Raw genomic sequence first — 16,466 nt, 5'->3', positions numbered from 1 at the left:
CCTTACATCATACCCCCACTTTGCTGGTCAAAATTGGGCCATCCAACGGTTCTTATTTGATTTGCCTTTCCCTATGGGCTATGCAATTCGTTGGATATGTTGGTTAAATAAAACAAGGTTGCCAAAGGTAGAAAACATTAAACAAACGCCGTTAAGTAACGATAGAAGATTTGTTCGTTGTTCTCTTTCCCCACTAGCGATACAATAATTAAATGCATCATAAATCCTTCATTTCTACTTGCTTCACTCACCACACATAGAAGAAAAAAATCTCCAATATTTTATAATTCTTATGATATTGTTATTTAATTTATAGAAGGAAAAAATCTCCAATATTTAATTCTTTTATTGTTACCAAATATTTATATTGTTCTGATAATGATAAAGAAACAAAAAATACAACTCAAATTTATTTTATTTAATATTTATTAAAAAATTAATAAATATTAAATAAGATATATATTATCTATTTTTAATTAATTTTTTTGTTGCCAAATATTTTTATTGTTCGACATACAAAATATCAATATCTAAAGTTGAAAATGAATATAACATCAAGTTTATTTGTAAATTAAAATTAATAACTAAAATCAGTCACTATATATTTATGTATAAATATATATATAATTTAACTTATTTATAGTGTGTATTTTATATTTTTATATATATTTTAAATTGATGATTGATTTTAATTTACACTTAATATAATTGATTATATGTCATAAATAATAATTTAAAATTAAATGTGAGATTTGTCACTTCAATAATTAGTTTTAATTCAATTTAAATTTTATATAAGGTAGTAAAATTTAATTAGTTTTTCATTTTTTCACCAAAATAAAATTATTTCTCTATACTAAAATTGATCTCATTTCATCAATCATGTAAAGTGAAATTTGAAAATAATTCACTTGTTGTACATGTTAAATTTAAAACACTAAAAATACTATTTTATTGGAGTTGCTCTAACTTGTTAATTTATAATTATCGGTTACCGATTAAATCCTGAATGATCATAATAAAGAGAATATATCGTTTATCTGTTAAAGAATTATGATATTTATTACAACCATTTATATGAGTTAATATTCGTATATGAACTGTAATGACCAAATCATATGTAGAAGGCTAAAAGCATAATTATATCTTGAGTTCTTTCTTAGCTTCTATATATTTTGTTGAAATAATTTTCAGAATTTGGTGATATAGAAAGGTGGTTGATGGAATATTTTCGGGTGTGCGTAGGACCCTAAGTTTATTGCACCCTCCACCTTGCCATATACTATTATATAGCCACCAATATTATTGTGTGTTAATTAATTATAATGGTGTTAGTCAGTTAGTGGAGTTGAACATACATGAACTGGTGAGAGTGCTTGGTTAATTAGTAAAATCTTGACTATATTTTGTGATAGATTCAATCATTCAATTTATATATATTACAAAGCCAGCCAAGCACCACTATATATATATAATTAATGGATGACATTATAGAATAAAGTGATTCTTTTTTTTATATATATTTTAAACTTTAATTATTTTGCACTATCAATATATCATAATATAGAAAGTTTTATGATTAAAAATTTAATTTTCTTATGGAATTTCTATTGACGAAAGAATTAATAAAAAAAGAGCTAGCAGAGAGTACAACAATAGTACACACAACATAGCTATGGATGCATGTCATTGGAATAGTGTGGACCTTCTTTTCAAAACTAGAAAACTAAACCTTAGTGTCCCTCTTCATGAACTTGTGCCTGTGCCAATTTGATAGTAAAAAATAACAAGTAAAAAAAAACATGTTTTGCATGAACCTAAACTGAAACTGCTTTGCAAGTTACACCTTTTGAAAAGTTTTCAAGTATACCGGTACACCAGTATTTCAGTAATTTTTAATCGTTGATCTTAATTATATATATTATATATACTTTTTATAATTAAGATCAACGGTTGAAAATTCTTGAAATACTGATATACCAGTACACTTGAAAATTTTCCTAATTGGTTAAATATAGAAGTATCAATTTGTACATTTGTGTGTGTCCTTTCCGGACTCCAGGTAAAAATTATTGTCTTCAATTTTTTTTTTTTAGAAAAATGACATTTCTTGCTTGATTGGTGGTAAAATATAATAAAGCCTCTCTCATTTTGTGTTATGGTAGTTATTAATTAGTACTTTTGATAGATCAATTCACATACAGTTGCATTAAAATGTTCTTTACTTCAATTGAATGTGTGTATTGTATGTATTGGTCTAATTTCCAAAATGTGTTATTCGTAGTTTAACTATTTTACACAAAAACAGAGTATTATGCAAAGTATATTTATGTTTACTTATTTTGATTTCTGAAAGCTCACCAATGTTTTTGGAGAAATAATTGGCACATGTCTAAGATATCTAATAGTCCATTATACCGTTTTATTTGTGGACCTTTGTGTATTTTTGTGTGTGGACACAATCAGACAATACCCTCCAAATACATCATCACTCACAAGCAAGTGTAGTTCATTCTTGTTTAACTTTTTGCAATGATCTTATACAAGTTTGTTAGCAATATCCCCACGCAAGAAAAGCTTTTTGATTTAATTGAAAAAAAGGTAATAATTGAACAAAAATCAAGTGGCAAGCATGTGCAATTATAAATGGAAATGTTTTAATTTATTAAAAACTTTGTTATGTATGACTAGAGAGGAATCCAATTCAAATAAGATTAGTTGAAGTGGAATAAATTTTGCATACTGGTAATTTAATTTAAACTATAAAAATAATCTTTTTTAAATATTATAGAAATAATAAAAGATAACCTACCAACCAAAGGCATCTATCTATATAATCATGTAACTCCAAGACAAGAAGATAAATTTAGGTATTCGGAGCTGGATTAGTCCACCAAATTAAAACCACATCCCTTTGTTGCAGGGTACCCTCCTAATAAGTTAGTTTGTCAGATTTGTGTTTATAATTTTTTATTATTTTAAAATCACAAATCTAAAAGTTAAATTTGTATACTCATAAAATTTTATTATAAAATTTAACCCTCAAATTTCTTATCTCTACGCTAAAAAAAATTCAGTCTATTTAGAACAGTAAATAACAGATTATGTTTGTCCATTTCTAAAAAAATTAACATTACTATGTTTCAAAGAGTCGTAATAATTAATAGAATTTAACTAATATATATCCTATCTTTTCAAAATTATTAGTAAAAAAAATTTAAGTATTTTATTTTAATAAATATACAAAAAATATATTAAACTTTAAATCTTATTAAAAAATTTAGTAATAATATTAACATACCGTCTAAATCAAATTTTAGTTAATAAGCATTGATTATTTAAATGTACAATGTGAAAGATATTTACTAATTTTGTGGTTATCAAAAAGTAAATTTGCATATTTTATTATGGCAATTGGCAAGAAGGCGTTACCATCTCGAATTCTCGACGAATATAAAATAATGGACTCGGCAAAACGTGCAAGAATACAACTACTATTATGGTTTGGAAAAATGAATAATTTTCATTTTTTTAAGAAATAAGGATTAAGTTTATGAATTGAGTAATCCTAGACATGTGTATTAGGTTTGGGCTTGCTTTTGGATGTGTACCTTGTCGGCAAGATGTACGAGGTTTGAGCTATAGGGGAGACGTGGATGCTTCTTCTCCATTCATGGAAAAGCTTACTTCAACATCTTATCTCGTCGTTTTGTCAAACTTTTCCATTTCTGCCATTATTTTAGTTATAATCATTACTATTATTTTATTCTCTCTCTCATAGGAAGTAGGGTAGTACTTCCGTATTATTTGAATATTTTATTTTTTTGGCCCCTCTCCTTAACCCCAATTATTGGTCTAAGAATCATGTTGTTTATGTGCCTTGTATTATAATAATAATTGATTGATTGATTCCAGTTGTGCCGTGCAAAGTTAGAGAGGTGAAGATAAGGCGCAGTCAGTGTCAACATACCAATAAAAGGAAAGGACACCTGGCATTATTTTCTTTGGATTTGGACACACAATAAAATTTCAAGGATTTTGAGGATCTCGAGTCTCGACTCTCACAACGTTAACCCACCTTTTGTTATTGTTATTATCATGGGATTGTCAATTTTATCAAATTTACACTACTGATAAGTGACCCCCAATTTCTCTTTTATGGGGGACAAATCACAAAACTCAAAAGATACCTCATAATTTTATTTTGGTGAAAAAAAGAAAGGAAACCAAATACTCATGGATGATTAAGATGGCCAAACTACTACAATGAAAGCTATTGTATGAATTGAGATCTCCCCTTTTACTGTTGGTCAAGAATAAATCCTTTATTAGGCAATGATGATCTTCCTAAACTAGATTAGAAAAGAATAAATAAACTATTTGACTCTCACTTATGATTCCTTAAAACCAAAAATTAACAAAGCTAACAATGTTTATTTTTAAGATTTGCCAACAAATTTGAAACAGTATTCTAATAGAATTGTATTAATGCTTTTCAATGCACGTGACAACTAGGCTGCTGAGTGCTGATTGCTGACCTTCATAAATACGGTTTTACCAAAAAACTAATTAAGGATGAAGCCAACTTTAGCTAACTAATTAAAAAACATGTTTGTTTAGGAAAAAAAAAACTCTCACTATTCTAATTTTTTGAATTTTAAAATTAGAAATAAAAGAAAGTTGACTTATATTGTAATTGATTCTTAATTTTTTTTTTCTCATAAATATCATTATTTGGGTGAACCTAACACCATACACAAGCTGCCAACTCATAATATTGTTTTAATTATTCTATCCAACTACAAACTAGAACAGGTGCAGTTGATAGGAGAGAGAAGAGGGGGGGGGGGGGGAGTATAAAAAAATATTGGAGACTCGGAACATGATCATTTAAAAAAGATCTTCATTTTTATATTTTTATTTTTCTATTACGTCAAATTTCGATCAATTAATTCAAAAAATCAGTTCAATTATAAAGAGTTTTTTATTCTAAAAAAATATTGTTACATTACCGAAGAAGATAGGACGCTTTTTAATGTTTTCGTGAGACAAACAAGGCTTCAGCACATGATTTTTTCCGTGAACCTGAATTTAAAACTGATAAAATAAAATTCTTCAATCACTTGTCAAAGACTAATGACTTCTTTTGTTTGATCAGTACTGCAATACGCGAGTATAAATTTATGTAGGCACAAATTAGAACGTTAAATTTGAAAATGTAAAAAAAACAAAAAAAAAAACAGATAATTATTGAGATCTTTTAATTGAGCAAAGATGTTCAAAGTTAAAATGCTAAACTCGACGCGACACGAAAGTAAAAAAACTTAGTGACTGAATACAGCAAATCTCCAGCTCTCATTTCTGGTTCAGAAGAAAAAAAAAAAAACCCTTAAGTTTTCAATCCATTAAATACAGTGAAAGATTAAGACAAAATTCTTTCCTCTAGAGTGCTTATTGCTTAACTAGCATCATGGAGAGCAAAACCCAAAAAGTAGTTGTGTTGTTAATCGTTAATTCGTTATGAGTCCTTATTAATGCAATTGAAAATTACTAAAGATATTTATCAAATTATGACATGACACTATACTTTGAATTGAATAGCAGTTATGTTCTGAATGCTTCATCCATCAGATTGAACACGTGTTTTTTTTTTTTTTCACCAGAGCTGTTCAAATGAACCTGGTGGTATACTACAGCCCACAGGACTACAGGAGGCATGGCCATTATAATTCTGTTGCCTCATGAAATGTTACTAAACAAACGAAGGCACAAAAGAGACTTCAAAATTTGACAAAGCTTGGGAGTTGGGTCATTCCTCATTTGGAGCTATATTAAATTGTCAATCTAGCATGATTCAGGCCATTCATGTAGCTATCAGGCGGTGTTGGGTTATATAAAACCTAAGAAGAAACAAATTTTGACACGAAAACTTATGCCTACCAGTCTAAAATTTGCGACTGTCTTTTTTAGAATAAATTTCTTTTTCTTATTTTCGATGTTTAATCTCAATCTAAATAAGAAAATGAGTTTGTCCGTCACTCAATCAATCGACATTATCTTAAAAAAAAGTTTGATATGATTAAATGACAAACTAAACGAAGATCGTTTAGTAAACATCATTCGCAATTAAGTTCTGATTTTAAGTCTCTTAGACTATAAAACACAGACACTGAACAAATGGATAATATAAAAATGCTATATATACATGAAAAATCAGTCACTAATTCACTATGAGTATATGTATTATTTAATTTATTTTTATTGTATATTTTTTTATTTCAATATATATTATATACAAGAAGCTGATTTAATAACTAAATTTTGATATACATCTAACATAATTGTAGGTATATATAATATCTTAAAATTTTATTGATATTAGAGTATAAACTTATTTTTAAAAAATATTTTTATTATATACATACTATTTTTAAACTTATTTAAAAAGTATATAACAAAAATAAAGTTAAACACAATGACACAATATTATATATGGATTTGATCAACCGTGTTTAAAAAGGTATTTTTACATTTTATTAAAAACATAAATTAGACACAAGATATACACATTGAAGAAATATCCGATGCGTGTTGTGTCTAAAATTTGGCCAACCCAAACACACAATACACACCTCAACGAAATGTCTATCCTCTGTAATTCTGTTGGAATAAATCTAAAGTAACAGGAAAAATAATTTAGAAAAGTGTTTCTTTTTCTTTTTCCTCTATCCTTAGTTCCTAGGTAGACCTATAAACTACTTAAGGGTAGTAAGACTTTATGTTGAACTAAATAAAACAGAAATGACCGGAAGTAAAACATCGATTTCTGTTATTTAAGGAAGTGGGAAATGCTAAGTGGGAAACAAAAAAAGTTCAGCAGCAGGGGTATTTCTACGAACCTGGCCAAGTGAAATGCACCAAACGTTGGCAACTAACAAAGTACGAAATTAACTAAAGAAAGCGTCATCAGGCGAGGAAATAAAGAAGTATTAAAATGTTGATCATGGGCACTGGATGTGATGCCACTAGTAATATTATAATGAGATTTGAACAAGGTTGTATTCCCTTTAAACTATTTAAGAACATAATATTTCGAGGAGATTAAGATGCCACGTTTATAAATAAACAAAAGCAGCCCAACCATCAGCGCAGAGTCATCAGTACTATAGATTAATTATACTGATGTTTATTTCGGAGATCATTGTACTATTTTTTTAATTCTGACCAAGTCAGGTCGTTTTGCGTGGTACATGATTCACATTTTGCAACCGACATAGGAGCATATAAATTATTAAGGGACACCCAATTTGTCTAAATGAAATCATGTGATTATATTATACGGATAACAAGAAGCAAAAAATAAAAATTGAGTGGAATCTTTGGCTTGTTGTCACAAACACTTTCTCTCGATTAAGAAACCAAAGCTACTAGGTAGTATTCTATATTGTCCTCTTTATCCGTGGACAAGAAACTATGTCCCAAATATTTTAGTGTTATTAAGATTGAAAACGTTCCTTTCCTCGGTTCTTTAGGAAAAGAAAAGCTACTTGTAAGCTGAATCTGGATGGAGTGCATGCCAAGATATTCTTGTTAAAATTTCTGAATCAAACTAGATAGTCTTAAAAAGTTGCATCGTGATTCATATGCGATTCCTAAGATATCAAAGATCAATGTACAGGGTAGATATGGACCTTTGATCTAATCGAGAATCACGTGCTGCACCTTCTAGTTTACTACTACTATATTGGTATTTCCCCTAGGATTGTGTATTTGGGAACTTGATACCTAGCAGTCTTAAATCAGATGGCAATTGATCTTAATAAATAATAATCTATTGCCCAAATGGCAAAATGCTAGCACTAATGGTGACTGAAAGGTGGGTAAATACTATATTATCCTGGATCATGCATATATCCAGTTCTGAATCGAAATCGAAATCGAAAACTTAAATACTAGCTGAAATGGTAACATTAAGATGGATAGAAAGTAGCACTAACATGTTTGAGGGTATCCGTATGACCGTATCTAATACATTATAGGTTCTGACTAAGAAGTAATTACAACAGTAATTATTTGTATTTGTGCAATGAAGATATTGAGAATAAAAATGAAACATCAGAACAATGCATTTTTGAATATTTTAAATTTAGCATGTTTAATCCAATAAAAAAAGGAAAAACTTTTATATTGAATTTCCAGTAATACCCAAAAAGAATTGTAAGTTAAGAGCTTAAGTTGAGGTCTATTGAATTTATAATTTAGTATATGAGTATGAAGTAGTTTGAAAATAAAGGAAATGAATTTTGATTAAAATCATAATATATATCAAGAAAGATAATGTTAACAATTTTTTAACAATTCAATATTGAAACCTGAGTAATGAAGTAAAAAACAGAATCCTACTTTATTAACGATTAGTGACTCCTACACATCAAAAAGCACACACATTACGCCATATAGCTATTAGCTAACATATAGGGAAACAATCGCAATAATAACAATCCATATGCTAAATGCCATGGACCATGGTATTCAGAAAAAGTAAAGCTGTTTTACCAATTTTTATAAACTTGTGGGTTATTTTCATTTAAAATCCCTTTATCATCTTCTACAGCTGAATATCCATAACCATTTTCTACTTTATACATTTTTTCCAATACAAATATTTCTTCTGTTCAATTTCACTCCATTTTAATATCCCCTAACTAAATCTTGGGTTTGGATATTTTCAATTTACTCGATGTATAGACTATGCTAAATAATATATAGACTGTTATAAAAAGGATTCATTTTTTTTTACAAGAAATAAATTTATGGCAGATACTTTAGAACTAGACTTGTTGAAAGTCCATATTTTATGTTTAAAAATAATTTGATTCCATTGAGCAAGAAATTGATTTCTAACATGATTACCAAATTCTTGACAGGTAACTTCTTGCAAGTTTATAATCTGAGTTTGAATTCTTACGAGTTCATCATCTTAGCTTTTCAAATCGAATTAACTTGCGTAAAAACTCAAATATGAGTAAAGTAAACTCATAAGCTTAATATTTTAATAAAAATTTGTTCGGTAAAACTCAAAGTTTGATATCCTGTGCTACAATATTAGAAATCTAGAATGATCACTTTTAAGAATTGCGATATAAGTCTGAAACGTTTGACCAACTTCATATACATGTCTTCATTAGCAACTATATATTATGGTGCATTGAATATGCTACTTGCAGCTTTATATAAAAGCAGAGTTTCTGCGAGCAATCTAAGAAGTCAACCATTCTTTTTTCTTGGCGAGCCACACTTAAACATGATACCTAAGTTATTAGTCCTAGTTAACTTGACAGGTTAATCATCTAATCACGTTTTCAGTATTTTATAAGACCTATTCCCTAAGGTTGCATTGATGGTCAGTTTATCACAAATTCCTTTGTGAAAAGTATAAAACTAACCATGTCTAAATCTAAGTAAAGAATAAAAATCTACAATATCCGATTTCAGCAGAGCCAAGATTGATAACTGAAGTCATTAAACTTGTTGCGTTGCATTTCTTAGAAATTATCAATTAAAACGAACTCCAAATATTTCGAAATGCTATAAGATAAATTTCACTTATCCACCCCAATTAAACAAACCAAAAACATGAACTAAAATAACCTCAAGTATGAAAGAGTAGTCGATAATATATACACCACAAGCAAGAATTTTATATCAATTAAACCTTGTAAATTAACACAAAAAACAAATAAAAATAAAACTAACCTTGTAATGTCTTGGAGAAAGGGATTAATTGAGCAGGTTAAGGCAACTAGTCTACATTCACTGAAAAATGAAGAAGGATATAGGTATAACTAAATCAAGTGACATGACATACACTAAGATACAACCGACTGATCATTTGGAACCTTACCCATTCAGAATTGAACAAAGCTTTTTGGCCTGCATATTTGCATGAAAATTTGAATTTTGGTAAGTAATTATTTGAGATTTAATCAATTAAAGCAGATAAAGGAGAACTTAAATCCTAGGGAAAAAGTGTAACTTAAAAATTGCAATACTCAGCATAATTATTAGAATCTTGAGAAAACTAACTTCAGCAATGCTTTGACCTATGACTATATCTTATTTACATGCAGGGAGACAATTTAGACATCATGTTCAGCACATCAATCCATGTAAAACTTCCTCCAGAACGAGAAAACTTTTTTCATGGGAATAAAGCTTATTTTTGAGTTCCACACTTCCACTTCATATTTTTTACTCACTTAAAATGAATTCAGCAGGGCCTAACAGATTAATAGGAAGCTCAATGACAAACCTTGGCAGTGGATAGTGTTTATTTCTGATCCTTTCATCTCTATCCCATCATCATCCAGAAGAACCAACCCTGATGAAGTTATGTTAAAAGGGAAAGCCAAAGGAGGAGAAATCGGAGATTTTGCTAACTTGATAAATCTTTGACCTGCAAGAAAATGAGCTTCTAGAATTTAAATTTGTATGACAACAATCACATATTGCAATATTCAAATGGTGACTGACATATTTTGTTAGAATATTATCGATCATGTGTTTCTTGAGCCAGGTTATATTGTGTTAGTAAGGTTAGTGCTATGCATCACAGTCATTCAGACTTTTGAGTAAGATATAGTTATCTTGTACTCCAATCCTATCTCTCATTGCCCTTTTCATCTAATTGCTAAAAGTTTATCAGACCTTTGTAATTTTCAAGTTCAAATCACGTGTGAAGTTTCTAGCCAAAACTTATGAGAATTTTAACTGAGTATAGAGACATTCAATGAACATTCATGCACAAAATTCTTCTTTTACAAACAGAAGGGCAGATTACAAACCAGTATTGATTTCTTACTTCTTCCTCTTTTGGCTAAAATAATAGGAAATTGTAAGTCATCAAATAAAAAAATATACAATAGATGCTTGAAAGTTGGAATATTGATCTGGAAGTCATAACCATAACTTGAACTTATTATCCCTACTCATATCCCAATAATTTGATTCATGCTGAGGAGCCATCTACATGCATTTGTTACAGAAAAATGCTTTCGAAAATCAAGTGAGCACATCTACAAAAACACAGCCAACCTGATCTGGCCTCAAGTACAAGACGGATGGTCACAGCATGAGCCCAGTTAATGCCCAGAGCAGCAACAAGATGAGAATCATATGCAGCACGATCTTCTTTTTTTATAGAGTGGCTTCGTACTGCTTAGAAGGGATAGTTATATGTCAATATAGGAGTTGAAAGTCTCCAAAAGATAGTTTGTCCATCATACCTTGAAAGGAAAACGTAAGAGGTTCATCACCAATTTGAGATCTTACTTGATTTGTCACTACTATTGGAATTCGTGAAAATTCTGCAAGTGACCTAGAGACATGCATAATCAGTACAGCCTCAGAGGAATTATTGCATTACAATCTCTCTTCAGAATAATATCATACATGTAACAAGAAAGATCGTATTGGTTCATGGTTCTTACTTGATAAAAGAAACATGCCAACCCAATGCTTGTTGTCTAGAAGCTCCACAATCATGCTCACTGGATAGAAAAACCAACCAATTTCTATGCATGAGACATCCATGAAGAGGAGAACACTATATACTTAAAATTTTGATGAGAATATTTGATTCCATTGTTCACATTATTGTCCAAAAGTCAGTCTCACCCTAAAACAAGGGCAGCCATGCTATCAATGATGAGCAACTTCACTTGTTTCTGGAGGAGTGATACTTGGACATGGTGCAAACTGGTAGCATCAACACATCACACAGTACATAAACAATTTAACAGGAGCAATAAGATATGGCAGACCAATTTGCAAAATAACTAAAAAATAATATTGTGGATCAACCCACACGGTATCAGGCTTTCACCTTTGATCCTTTTGATTGTGTGTTCATGATCACTAAGCCTTGTTGTGCAATCATGAACGGACCAATCAGAATGATCAGAGGAATTTTCAGTCTTCCGTGAAGGTTAATCATGAACACCAGACCCTTCTGAACGAGGTCTAAGCTAATAGTAAAACTACTTAGATGCACAAACCCTGTCTAAATTTCTTTGTTTTTTGTCCTTAATGAGAGCTTTGTATTTGTTATGTCATCGTGACCTTCCTCTACTGTTCAGTCTTCTCCAAACTATTGCATAATCTCTTTAAGACTACACAGGTTTCTTTGTACATGAACAATCATCAGTATGTTTCTTTTCTTTAAATTCACTACTCCGGCACCTAAAATTGAACATCCTTGCTAAAGTCTTAAGGAAATTCACACCTCTCAGTGAACTCAGAAAGTGATGTGGGACGCAGAATAACGATTCTACCAGCCATCTGCAATAACTCAAGCAAAGATAATTTTCATCAGGCTCATAGAGATTATCAAGTTCAATTGGGATGAAAACGTAGTCCAGATAAGAAAAAGAGAAAGAAATAACCAGCATACCTCCTGTGCCATTCCTTTCTTGAGAAATATTTCAGGAAAATTCTCTATTCCAATCTGTATCAACCTGGAAAAAAACAATGAAATTCACAGATAAAGAATTCTGCATTTTATTCATATGATTCAGGGCAGCTAGACAGAGCTCATGTGCTTCAAATACCTTGTTGAACTAAATTTGGATTCAACATCAATATATATGACACGCCCATCTAAGCCTCCACAATTTTCCGGCAAAGATGCCAGCAGGGAGAGCTTCAAGCAAAACTGCAAATAAAAATTCACCCATCCGATTAACAATAACTGGAAAAACAATACTTTTACAAGCCGGTGGAATTGCTGAAAGCATGTAGATGCCCATATCCATATGCATAACCCCAAGAATATAACAAAGGACATGCGATACACATCTTTTCTTATAACTTAGAATAGGCACCAGATTATAATATAATGCAGGTGCTCTTTCATATGATGAAAGCATTTCCAATGGACAAAACTTCAGTCAACTTGTACAAGTGCTACAGAAAGGAGCTAAACAGATAGTGGGAGTTGAGGCAATGATTGAATTGAGCTGTATAATGGTAAATCACAACTATGCAGAGAGTTGTATGATTGTATTTATGTTTTTATACAGTATATAAGTTATATGTTCATAACTAACTGATTAGCTATAACCTAGCTTGGCAAACAAACATGTCTCACTCTGGAAAGCTCTTTCTTTTGGTACAAAAGTCTTGGCCGATCCAACAATGACAATTTAGAATAAATAAATTCATACACACTAATGAAGTCACTTATGGATATGGATATCCTGACATTGATAAAGCAGGTAAACAAACAAATAATTAAGCCCTAGAAACCCTAATAATGTACCTGCGTTTTGCCAATTCCAGCAGGACCAACCAACTCTGTCACAACACCAAAGGGTATGCCGCCACACAAGGCCTCATCTAATCCTCTCAAACGAGTTGGAAGATGACCGGCCGATCTCTCATCGCGCACTCGCTGCTCCATCAGAAGCAATGCCTAACACAATATCCACCAGTTTTTCAACAAATTGAAGAAAAATTCGTGTAAAATAATTATTAAAAAAGAAATCTAAAGGGAAAATGAGCAGCTAGGAGTACAGTTTGACAAGGCGGACAAACAACTTCACTGATATGTGCCATTGCAGATTTTACTTCTGCCATCCCAACGTCCAATTGTTCCATCAACTCAAATTCAGTCAGAGACAATGCATCCTGCAATTTATTTATTAATTAGTTACTTATTTAATTAATAATAATAACGGAGAATAGGAAATGGAGGACCTCGATTCTAGTGAAGGGGAACCGAAAGAGCTTGAAGCTAACAGAACTAAAGAATGATGTAAATTAGTTGTTCTACGAAAACAGAATCTGAAGAGAGAGAGAGAGAGAGAGAGAGAGAGAGAGAGAGAGAGAGAGAGAGAGAGAACCTTGGCGGTGATGATGTTGCGAGCAGTGAAGATGTTAGCAATGGAATTTGGCAATCCCATCTGCTTGATGAGCTTGTTCGCCATCTTTCACTCCTTCACTCTCTGCTCCTTCCCGCCAAAACCACAAGCCTCTTTTCCGGCCGCAAAAACTGAAAATCAAATATTTCGCCACTGCTGCCTGCCATGGATAAATGAGAACAAAAAAGAGGGTTCACTAATATATATTATTTTTAAAAAATATATATATTAGCGAATAGTCTAATAGCATAGATTTTTTATTCGATAAATTTTTTATTAATTTTATTATAAAAATTTAAATTTAAAAGATTATTAAAAATATTATTTAAAAAAAATAAATCAATTTATCTCACAAAAATAAATAAATATTAAAGATTTTTAAAATAATAAAAATTAATTAAAAATTAAAATATTCGATTTAAAATTTGTTAGAATTAATTTAGGTGTTTGTTCATATTTTAAGTTTTTAACGGTTTAAAAAATGTCACCATATTTTATTTTTTGATAATATGTATAAAATCTGAAATTTATCATTTTTTAGGTCTTGAAATTCAAACTTCTTTTTTTGTTATGGAAATTCAAACTTTGCTATCTATATAGGCCGTAGGTCTGTAATATTATAAAGTTTTTTTTTTGTCTTTTCGATCGGAAGAAACTTTACCCTTAAAATATTTTTTTCCTTCGATCTTCGGGTATTGATTTTTACATTTTGTCTATATATGAACCTCGTAGATATAGTAGTTATTTATTTATTTTTGGAATCGTAATAGGTTTTTCTTTCAAGCTCTCATTGGTTAAGAAGTCAACCCTCTATTTATTTTTCTGAAAGTATGACCGATTCCAACTTTCCACTCTCTGGTGAGTAAATCTGCAATCTTCCTCACAATAGTTTCAGGTGCTTAGTAATAATGTCCGGATTTTTTAGAAGTTCAACCACGAAGTTGGAGTTAGTTTTTAGAATAATTTTCCCGAAATCTAATTCTCATGTTTTTAGGCCATAAAAGATGCTCTATAGTTATTTTTACTCTCATACGAATATTATGAGGCTAGTTTAATTATAGACAATACACGTTCTTTTTCGTGTTTTTTTTTTTTTTTTTTTTTGGGGTGAGTAGTTCTTTTTCATGTAATCATTGCTTTTTTGTCATCCTCTCTTTTGGATTTAGAATTGTTTGATATTTTATTTGACCCATAGAAAGCAGTAATTTTTTTTTTCTTAAAATATCTTCTAATTCTTTATTGCGGATAAAACAGTATAACTTAGAAGTAGAATATTGGTGAATTACAACATCAACATGTAATAGTTCTTTTGTTTTTAATTATTTGGTATATATTTTTGAACATATATTTTGTTTTTGGACACACCAATGGGACAAAGTCCAAAGAAATTACAAACTGTAATATTGGTTATTGGATATCATCAACATCATGACGATAACGTATCCACACCTTTTTCTTTGTTGGGCCTTGGCCCTTCCGTGTATAAAAAGGGGTTAGGACCTCCTGCAAAACGTTTCTAATCCTTAGAACTTATGTCAATGTGTTTATTTATGGATTGGCTCATTTGAATATTTTTGTTGTTGTTCCTCATGACACCAATCTTTAGAATTTTTGTTCTTTTGCATCAACTATTGTGACTAATTAATAACATCTGTGCAAGACCAAGTTATCAAGTTAACAGATATGTTAGTCTGAGTTCTCCTGAAATTGTACTCTACTAAAAAGTTTGGTCATTTGTAATTTATTAATTTTTAAATTAGATAATCTCAAAAATTAAAGTTATAAAAAAATTGACGATTTTAAAGAGAGAACTACTCTTACAATTTTAATGTATTTATTTATTTAAACATATAAAAATTTTAATATATCTCAAAATATTAAAATGATACTTATACTAAACATATTGTGGAGAGCCAATATACCTTACTATGCTCAATAGTGAAATATTTCAGATTAAAACATTAGTATATAATCCTTGTAACTCACAACACTAAGGCAATCACACTATCTTGGAGTTAATACTTTGTGGTTTATATGACTTTATTCACAATTTCACATAAACACCGCGCACAGCATCCAGTTGGTGTTGTCATGAACAACAACAACAAAAATATTCAAATGAGCCAATCCATAAATAAACACTGACATTAGTTCTAAGGATTAGAATGTTATGCAGGAGGTCCTAATGCCTTTTGGTACATGGAAGGGCCAAGGCCCAACAAAGAAAAAGGTTTGGGTACGTTATTGTCATGATGGTGATGATATCCAATATTACAGTTTGTAATTTCTTTGGACTTAGTCCCATTGGTGTGTCCAAAAACAAAATATATGTTCAAAAATATATACCAAATAATTAAAAACAAAAGAACTATTACATGTTGTAATTCATCAATATTCTACTTCTAAATTATACTGTTTATGTCTATGATTGGGGTTGTCCAATTCACTTGACTAAAAAAAATTATACTGTTTTATCCACAATTGATCTTTAATCTATTGAAATAGAAGATACTTTAAGGAAAAAAAAAATTACTGTTTTCTCTGGGT

The 16,466-nt window shown here is 30.2% G+C and overlaps 1 protein-coding gene across 3 annotated transcripts; it reads right to left on the bottom strand.

The window, feature by feature from the left end:
* Window positions 1–9,514: 9,514 nt before the first annotated feature.
* Window positions 9,515–14,133, bottom strand: LOC112772941 (DNA repair protein RAD51 homolog 2). 3 transcript variants are annotated; one of them, XM_025817965.2, is made up of 13 exons: window positions 13,902–14,133; window positions 13,573–13,686; window positions 13,319–13,471; window positions 12,609–12,712; window positions 12,452–12,515; window positions 12,284–12,339; window positions 11,677–11,757; window positions 11,490–11,549; window positions 11,286–11,377; window positions 11,095–11,214; window positions 10,313–10,456; window positions 9,905–9,933; window positions 9,515–9,816 (listed from the first exon to the last, which is right to left on the bottom strand). In XM_025817965.2, exons 1-13 carry the CDS (start codon window positions 13,983–13,985, stop codon window positions 9,814–9,816), a joined length of 1,104 nt encoding a protein of 367 aa, XP_025673750.1. In that variant the 5' UTR covers window positions 13,986–14,133; the 3' UTR covers window positions 9,515–9,813. The 3 variants fall into 3 exon arrangements, with proteins under 3 accessions (XP_025673750.1, XP_025673751.1, XP_072081635.1); XM_025817966.2 differs by having other exon boundaries at window positions 10,313–10,381; XM_072225534.1 differs by having other exon boundaries at window positions 11,332–11,366.
* Between the last annotated feature and the right edge of the window lie 2,333 nt (window positions 14,134–16,466).

The sequence above is a fragment of the Arachis hypogaea genome, chromosome 18 (assembly GCF_003086295.3).
Source record: "Arachis hypogaea cultivar Tifrunner chromosome 18, arahy.Tifrunner.gnm2.J5K5, whole genome shotgun sequence".
Lineage (NCBI taxonomy): Eukaryota > Viridiplantae > Streptophyta > Magnoliopsida > Fabales > Fabaceae > Arachis > Arachis hypogaea.
Note: the sequence above shows the minus strand (reverse complement) of the source record. Positions and strands in the feature narration are given on the sequence as shown.

Excerpts from the sequence above, each read along its gene's own strand:
- LOC112772941 (XM_025817965.2), bottom strand. The coding sequence starts at position 13,985 with ATGGCGAACAAGCTCATCAAGCAGATGGGATTGCCAAATTCCATTGCT. Across the intron at positions 12,516-12,608 it reads TCCAAATTTAGTTCAACAAG|GTTGATACAGATTGGAATAG; the intron begins GTATTTGAAGCA and ends GTTTTTTTCCAG. Across the intron at positions 12,340-12,451 it reads AGAAAGGAATGGCACAGGAG|ATGGCTGGTAGAATCGTTAT; the intron begins GTATGCTGGTTA and ends GAGTTATTGCAG.